The 8,153-nt window shown below is 60.4% G+C and overlaps 1 protein-coding gene across 11 annotated transcripts in view; it reads right to left on the reverse strand.

The window, feature by feature from the left end:
• The window catches only part of ARHGAP22 (Rho GTPase activating protein 22), a 191,336-nt gene extending 183,795 nt beyond the window's left edge, over positions 1 to 7,541 (reverse strand). For 8 of the 11 annotated variants that reach the window (XR_011382574.1, XR_007916083.2, XM_051837520.2 and 5 more), the window contains exons 1-3: positions 7,462 to 7,541; positions 7,103 to 7,178; positions 3,780 to 3,939 (exon numbers count right to left, since the gene is read on the reverse strand). Coding sequence is in view for 9 of the 11 variants with exons in the window: in XM_051837520.2 (XP_051693480.1) it covers positions 3,780 to 3,831 (52 nt within the window). In the remaining 2 variants the exon portion in view is untranslated. Of the gene's footprint in view, positions 1 to 3,779; positions 3,940 to 5,845; positions 6,378 to 6,655; positions 6,902 to 7,102; positions 7,179 to 7,461 lie in introns of those variants that run through there. The other 3 variants (XM_051837514.2, XM_051837515.2, XM_051837516.2) reach the window with 3 other exon arrangements.
• Between the last annotated feature and the right edge of the window lie 612 nt (positions 7,542 to 8,153).

Raw genomic sequence — 8,153 nt, forward strand, 5'->3', positions numbered from 1 at the left:
GTCCAGGCTGAGGGTTTACTTGCTGTCACGAGCCCATGCAGGATCTCACCCTCTCTTGGCCCTGTGGCCTGGGGACTGGCAGCATCCCAGACCAGAGCTGTGCCTTCTGCCTGGGTTCCTGAGTCACAGTCAGGGGCAGGATGCAGCACCTAACCCTCCCAGAGACTACATCATCTCTCCATCCTGACTGTGCCAGGCGATCGGGAGGCCTCGGTGGTGAGGCGTGGGTAAAAGTCAGAGCGGGTGAGCACAGGACCCAGGAGGCCATGTAGGGGGAAGAATGGTCCACAGAGCAGCCAAGGCACAGGCCAAGGCCCGACCCATTTGGGGATGGGTGAGGAGGCTGGCGCTGCCAGTGCCCAGCGATGGGGAGACACGGCAGGTGCTGATGGGAGGGGCCGTGGCAAGCTGGATGGAGGCGGGCCTGGCGGGCTAACAATGAGTGACATGGGACTCCGCTGGGACAAGTGCGGCGAGTGACAGATCTTACTGAGAAGAGAGAGAAGGGCCAAGGGCAGACACAACAGGGAGGCCCTGGTCAGAATGAGGTGAGAGCTGACCCCACACCCCGCCACAACGGCGTTCTTCCTGACAATTCTCATGGGAGCATGAGCCCTCTACTTTCAGCCTGTGGCCCAGGAGAAACAGCCTGGCCTCCTCAAACGGCATCCACCTGCCTTTCCTCTCTTATCAGCCCCTGCTCCTATTCAGTTCTCCTCTCCCTGAGGGTCCTCCTCTCCCAGGACATAGTCTTGCCTCCCTACTCAGGTTTCTGGGGTCCCCTGGAATCCCTGCCATTCTACATCAGGGAGCATTCCTGGGGAAGGCCAAGGTGAGCCAAGCCACAGTCTCTGGAGGCTGGGGGAGGGGTGCAATGGGGAATCCTCATCAAGCCGCCCCTGGCCTTGGTCCTGAACTTGCCCTGTGGCCAGGGAGCTGGGGCCTGGTAGGGCTGGTGGGACTCACCCCCTTCTTTCTGGATGCATTGGCTGGGTAGGGCAGGGGTTGTTGCCTTTCTCACCACCACGTTTCAGGGGTGCAGTGGCGCCTTGTGCCCAGGATGGCCAGCTCCAGGGAGAAACCACCAGTCCTTGGGAGGGAGAGAACCAGGCAGACCAGCAAGCAGAAGTTTGGGGAGTTGGTGAGAAAAGGGGCCTCGGCTGCTCTGAGGCGGCAGGAGAGACCCCCGGGGAAAGCTGAGGGCCTACGAGTGCTGGAGCCATGGTTGGGGCCCACTGCTGGGTGGAAGGGAGCTTTAGCACACGAGACACCAAGACCAGCACTGTGTGGCCTCTGCCATCCTGCTGATACGGCTCTGGTGGGCTGTCAACCAGGAGACATTATGAGTTGTATGGCAGCACAATTTAACCCTGGGAACTTTCCATTTGCCCAGGCCCCTGAGAAGGTCCCTGAAAGCAGACTCCAGTTGCCTGATGTTAGGGTTTGGTATTAGTCTGGCGTTCCCTAAAGGCCCACGTGCTGAAGGCTTGGTCCCCAAAGTCTCACGTTAATCGTTCATGGGTTGGGGGTGGAAGCTTACTCCAGGGGCTGTGTCTGAAGGTGAGGCCGTGGGAAGTGGTCAGATTGCATTCGGTTGTCAGGGCGGAGCTCAGGGTCAGCGCACAGCGGCTTGACAAGGGGAGGGCACAGACCTGCTCCCTGCTTCTTGGCTCTCAGTGTGCTCCCTGCTCCACTCACGAACTTCACTGCCACTCTTCCTGCCTCACCAGACCTATGTCCGGTGCTTGCAGCCCACCGGAGCTGGGGCTGAGAACCTCCAAAACCATGAGCCCCAACGCACTTCCTTCGTAAGGAGCGTGTTTGAAGTATGTTGTAGCCCTGAAAAGACGACTGGTACACCCAACAATCTTAGATAGAGAGAGATGGACTCCTGTATTTTCTGAGACCTTCCAGGCACTGCCAGCCTATTCTTACAAAGCTGTGAAAATGTAGGCAGTTATGGCTAAGCTGCTGCCCGTGATGCCAGCATCCCCTATCGGCACCCCTGGCTGCTTCCCTTCCCATCCAGATCCCTGCTACTGCACCTGGGAAAGCAGTGGAAGACAGCCCAAGTGCTTGGGCCCCTGCGCCCACGTGGGAGACCTGGATGGAGTCCCAGCCTCCTGGGTTTGGCCTGGCCCAGCCCTGGACATTGGAGCCATTTGGGGAGTGAACCAGCAAATGGAAGATCTCTCTCTCTCTCTCTCTCTCTCTCTCTCTCATAAATATATTTTAAAAAGCTGTCAAAGTGCTTGAGGTTAACCCATCACATATAACTTAAGCCAATCAAAAGGTATGTAGCACCGGCGTGTGCTACAACACTGATGAGCCTCGACAAAAATGTTTCAAACTCAGAATAGCACACAGAGATGGAACACAGGAGGGCAGCTGCCAGGGACGGGGTGCAGAGGAGGAAGCCACTTGCTTCCTAGACACAGGGTGAGGAAAGTGCTTTCGCAGCTAGACAGACAGGCTTGCACAACATTGTGCATATACGAACTGCTTGTGCATTCTACACCTCAAAGGGATCATTTGACTTTGTATGAGCCGCACCTTAAGGAAAATATTAACTCAATGCAGTTCACTGAATTCAGGCATCTGGTGAGATACCTCATCGGTCCCTTTCTCAAAGGGTTTTGAGAAAGGATCTCTTCTACTTCTTCATGGAAATCTAGTGGCTGGAACTTTCCACAAAAGCAATGGGCTTTTCCTGTCCCGTCAGACAACGCTGTAACCCCAGCCCCGAGAAAATACCTGAGATTTTTACTCCTCAGCGCTGTGGGATCAGAGCTCAAGGCTGCTGCTTCTCCTCTCCTACTCACCTTCGCAAAGCAAGACCCAGGGAAGTGAGCACGAGAAGCATTCACAGCACGAGGCCAACCCAGAGAGAGTCCGGGCATCCTGGTGTCCCGGCTCACTTAGCTCTTTGTGGGCACACAGCTTTCCTCCTCATCCCCCCCCACCCCACACACACACCCAGACCCCAGCCGAGGCAGCTGAGCCCTTCCCTCAGCTCAGGTCTCTGCCTCCTCACCCTGGAGTCAGACAGCATGCACCTGAGACTTGAAAAACAAGCTGACGCCGAGCCCCCCTCCGCCTCCCCCGCCAAGACCAGTGACGCTCACATCCGTGGAGTTTTCCAAGCTCTCGCGGCCACTGCCCTGTGGCCCGGCTTGGGGGCCCCTGAGTGCACTGCCCCCACCAGCCTCTGAAATTTCAGGGTGCTCAGGTCCCGATGAGCAGGCAACATCGTAACAAACTGCCCTGGCTAGCGCTCACACACCACCCAGCTCACACCTTCACAGCTCACTCAACAGCATCTGCCAGCTGTCCTATCCAGCCAGCGCCTGCCCGTGGTCCACACATTACTGATGGCTACCGAGGCATCCTCATTGCCTCCCAACGCCCTCCCTGGCTGGCTTCCAAGCCAGGATCCGGAGCAGCCTCAAGCTGCACACAGGGCGGTCCCAGACTCTGAGTGTCATCAGCCGGGCAAGGCCGAGGCCCTCTGACCATCACAGTTGTGCCGACGGCCCTGTTTGCAAGCAGGCATGGGGCCACTGCCCTGTTTCAGGGGGCAGCAGCGCTGGGCCATCGGTCAGTGCCCAGGAGCCGAGAGAGGGCAGGACCCCAATTGCAGATGCAGCTAAGTGCTCTTAGCCCACAAGACCCACGTGGTGGCCTTGGTGGCCTTGGGTGACCCCGGCCCGGAAGCAAGCAATCAGGAGCGAAGGTGAAGCAGCCCCCCCACCCCCACCGGAGCAGCACGAAATTCTTACTGAAGTATCTGGCTGCGAAGGTTCTCCTCTTGCTGGCAGCTGTGGGCAGCATCACGAAGCTGGCAGTGAGCACAGATCCCTTCTAAGTCCTTGCGACCGAGACCCCACCACATCCTCAGGCAGGCACGCTAATTCCTGCTTTCCACTACCAGATCAGCATCTGCAGAAAAGAAACAAATTTAGAATGCCCTTTATCTGGTGCTTGCTGGGATTCCAAACGAGAAGCCGCGAGCAGTTGGTCCCCGCTCCCCGAGTGTACCCAGGGATCTCAGCATGGCCTTGGGGGAAGTCCTGGGGTCTCTGGGTATCGGTTCCTCAAATCTGTAAAACGGGAAGTCACGACCCCGCCTCCTGGAGGTGATGGGGGGTGAAGGAGACAGTGGAAGTGAGAGGCTTCATGAATCTCAAAACTCCAAAACACACGTCTTAGATGAGGTTGGATTTCTCCGATTAGCTGGGAGCTGTGTTTCCCAGGCAGCCTGGAATGCACACTGCAGGGCAGCTTCCAGGAGGCACAAATGAGACCCTCCCTTCCACCCCCTACAACCCCCACCTCACCGTCCTGCTCTGCCCCCAGCCTGCAGCCATCGTGAATCCCCTTAGTGGGGCTTGGGTGGAGCTGGTCTCCACCCACAGGCCAGACAGCATGGCTTCCCCATTTCATCTCAGGAAATTGAGCCTCCGTCTGGCATCACTGACAGCTCTGGACAATTGAAAGGCGCATTGGGCACAGAGACAGCCCCAGGCTGTTTGTTTGCTCAGCCATTGCCTTTGCTGACCAGTGGTCAAGGTAGGCCCCCAGGCAGTGTTTAAACACACCAGGGGTTTCTGCAGCCAGAGGAGCAGCTCTGGGGAGGGCTGGCTCCAGCATTCTAGAACATTCTTCCCCGCACCCTCCTTGTCTCTTTGCTCTGCTGAATTGAGCTGGCAGAGTTGTGATTATAAAAGCCATCACGTTTAGGGAGGTGAGGCAGGCATAGCCAGCACTTACTGCACTTAGCACAGGCAGCTCCTTCCCACCCCGGGGTGCCGGGGAAGCAGGAGTGGGGCTGTCACAGCACAGAGTGGGGGTGGAGGTGGACCTGGCGCTGGGTTGTCTCGGCGCATGCCTCGGGGATGGGGATCCGGGGGCAGCCCCTCAAGAGGAGCCCCGAGACAGCGCAAAGAGGCCAGGCTGTGCCTGCTGGCAATGACTCGGGGCAGCCAGGAGCGGCCGGGGCCAGCAGGTAAGCACTCAGGTGCCTGTATGTTCTCAGTCCCCAGGGGGCAGTGAGTGGCCTGGCCGGCAAGGCTGAGAAAACAGAGCAGGGGCAGAGGCAGGGAGCTGGGTGGGGTGGGTTGGGTGGAGCTGGGCAGGCCTTGGCGACCCTCTGAAGGCAGGGTGACATTCTCCTACAGGCATGGGACTGCGGGCGGGGGGTGACGGGGAGGACTGGGGAGTGAGAGGGAGAAACCCACCCCATGACCTGGAGCAGCAGGGGCTTTCCACTTGGCACTCGACACCCAAGGGCGTTTCCCTGTCTCCAGCGGTGTGGACTGGAACACAAGCCAGGCGCCAGCCGCAGGAGAAGCAAGTTCCAAACACGGCGGCCTGGGGCCCGGTGACTAATCGGGGGTTCACTGTGATCTGACACCCCGGGCTGTGATTACACCTGGCCTCTGCACACCTTCCCAGTCGTCATTTTCTCTCTGGGACGAAAGGGGACACTAATACCATCAAGTAAGAAGCTTCAGGCTCGGGGAGCAAAAAGCACGCCCTGTTGCCTTTAAAAATAAGGGTGGGAGAGGGGGACTCACTAGCTCCATCAGGAGCTACCTTTGTATCCCCACCTTTGTATTTGAGATGCAGAGAGAGAGAGAGAGAGAGCGCGCGAGCGAGCTAGCGAGAGAGCTTCCATCTGCTGGTTCACCTCCCAGGTGCCGGCAACAGCCAGAACTGGGCCAGGTGCACACCAGGAGCTGGGATTTGCATCCGGGCCCTCCACATGAGTGGCAGGAACCCGAACCTACAGAGCATATGCACTGGAAGCTGGAATTGGGAGTGGAGCAGGGACTTGAACACGGACCCTCCGCTTTGGGATGCGGGTGTCCCACGCTCGGCTTGAACTCCAGGCCAAACGCTCTCCCCAGACAGCCCCCATCTGGCAACGGGCTTCAGGCACGGCTGGAACCTGGGTCTCCTGTCAATCTTCCTGTTCGCTTCTGGGGCCGTAGGTTTCCCGGCCATCAAAGCTCCCTCATAAAAAATGTCCGAACAAGCTTCAGGCGCCAACAGGAAGAAAGGGCACTTCCCAGGAGGCTCTCCGCGGCCCCTCCCTCTTCCCCCTCTCTGGCCCAGGGCCCTGATTGGGTCGCCCGTCCATCCCTGAGCCAATCCAAACCAATGAGATGCGCTGATTGGCCATAGCCGCTGGCTGTCATCCCAGGAGCCCGGTGGGGCTGCTTTCCCACAAGGCATTGGGCTGGTATAAGAAAGAGCCGCAAGTAGCGAAGCTGACAGGTGCCACGGGGAGAGGGGACAAGGGCTCCAGAAACCAGGGGCCACTGAGGGACAAGGACTCGGGGGGCAGAGGGGCCGCTCTCCAGGCACCCACCCCAGCCCTGGCCTCCCCGAGGGCAACTTCCAAGGCAGTGGGGCGGCCACGCTGGCCCTGGCCACCCGGCCCACCCGCTAGCTGCTGGGGGCTTCTGCCATAGTTTCTCAGCACCGAGTGTCAGTACCCCGAGGTGGGATTCTCAGGCCTCCTCGCAGGGCCGCGGCTGCGGACTGAGGCCTGGACACAGGCCTGGCTGAACCGCGAGAGCAGGGTCCTGGGTTCCGCACCCTGCCCTCCAGCATGGGGAACCTGGGCTTCGCTGGTCCCCGGTGCGCTCACCTGGAGCTCTGGCCGCGTAGAGGAGCCCCCGCCTGGGGAGCCTTTCTCGAGGCTCGGTCTCCCAGCCCCCTCTCCCTCGCCTGGGCGGCCTGGTCTTGGCCCCGGCCCCGGCCCCCGCGGGCAGGGCCGCGGACATCTGCGCGAGCTGAGCATCCTCGGGCCGGATCCCGGCTCCTCGGGGCCTCTGGGGCTCAGGCTGGGACGGGGACCCCCGGCCTGCACCAGCAGGCTCGGGAAACGCTCCAGGGTGAGGCTGACCCCCGCCGGGAAGGGCCCGGCAGCGACGCGCGCCAGAGGCGGGTCTGGCTTTGCCCGGGTGTAGAGCGCCCCCTGGCGGCCTCCAGCTGGCGCTGCCGCCCTAATTCTGCACCATGGCCTCCCTCACCCATTTCGCATCCCTTGTCGGGTGCCCAAGCTCAGGGGCGCCCGCCGTCCCCTGCACCTCACCTTCCCCTGGGCCGCAGTGCTGCTGGACTCCTGGGGCTTTCTACACCGCAGCTGGCCAGTCTGTCCTGCGTCTTCCCTGTGGGGAAGAAGTTGGGGCCCCAGGAGGCGTGAGCCAGGGAGCAGCAGCCCCGGGGTCTGAGACACTTCCCAAGGCTCCCTGACCACCCAGATGGACCCACTTCACGGGTAGAAAAACCGAGGCCAGACAGGTTTAGGGCCGACCCCCAAGGCTCCAGAGAGCTGCAGGCAGCATCAGTACCATTTGGTAACCAAGTGGCCCTCTCTGACCTGGCCTCCCCATGGGGGCCTGGGGGAGGAGACAGCCCCCGGCTCTCGGTGTGGGCCGGCCTCCCACTCACCTGGGCTCCGCAGAGCCACTGCACTCTTGTTCCTGCTGACCAGGGCAGTGGTGGCTGCCCAGGGACTGGCAGGCAGCCTGGGAGAGTCTGATTGGGCGTCTGGGTGGTGATGTCAGAAACGGGGGTGGGGGGAGTGTGAGGCAGGCTGGCATCCGCCCTGAGCACTGTGGCAACCCTCCTGCCTCCCCCTGCAGGCCTCTCGGAGCGGGGGCAGGTGTCATGGTGGAGCAGGGAGCCACAGGAGAAAGGGGACGTAACTCCCGCCCCCGGGCCAGGGCTCAGCAAGCTGGGGGGTGGCTGTTCTGGGCCTTTCCAGCCCCCACAGCCACTGGGAACTCCACTGGAAGCTGTGTGCCTGGCCCAGTGAGAGGTCTCTCTCTCCTCCCCCCTCCTCCCCCCCCCCAGGCTTTCTGGGGGAGGTAGAGGGCTGTGGGAAAGGCGGAGTCAGAGGCAGGTGCGACTCCTGCCCTGGAACCTCTCACTGGGTCACTGGGTGAGTGAGGGTTTTTTGTTGTTTGTTTGCATTTTTAGATTTATTTATCTATTTGAAAGGCCGAGTTATAGACAGAGAGGGAGATCTTCCACCTGCAGGTTCACTACCCAGATGGCCATAATGGTCAGAGCTGGGCCATTAGGAAGCCAGGAGCCAGAAGCTTCTGCTGGGTCTCCCACGTGGGTGCAGGGGCCCCAAG

Source organism: Oryctolagus cuniculus, chromosome 15 (genome assembly GCF_964237555.1).
Source record: "Oryctolagus cuniculus chromosome 15, mOryCun1.1, whole genome shotgun sequence".
Classification (NCBI taxonomy): Eukaryota; Metazoa; Chordata; class Mammalia; order Lagomorpha; family Leporidae; genus Oryctolagus; species Oryctolagus cuniculus.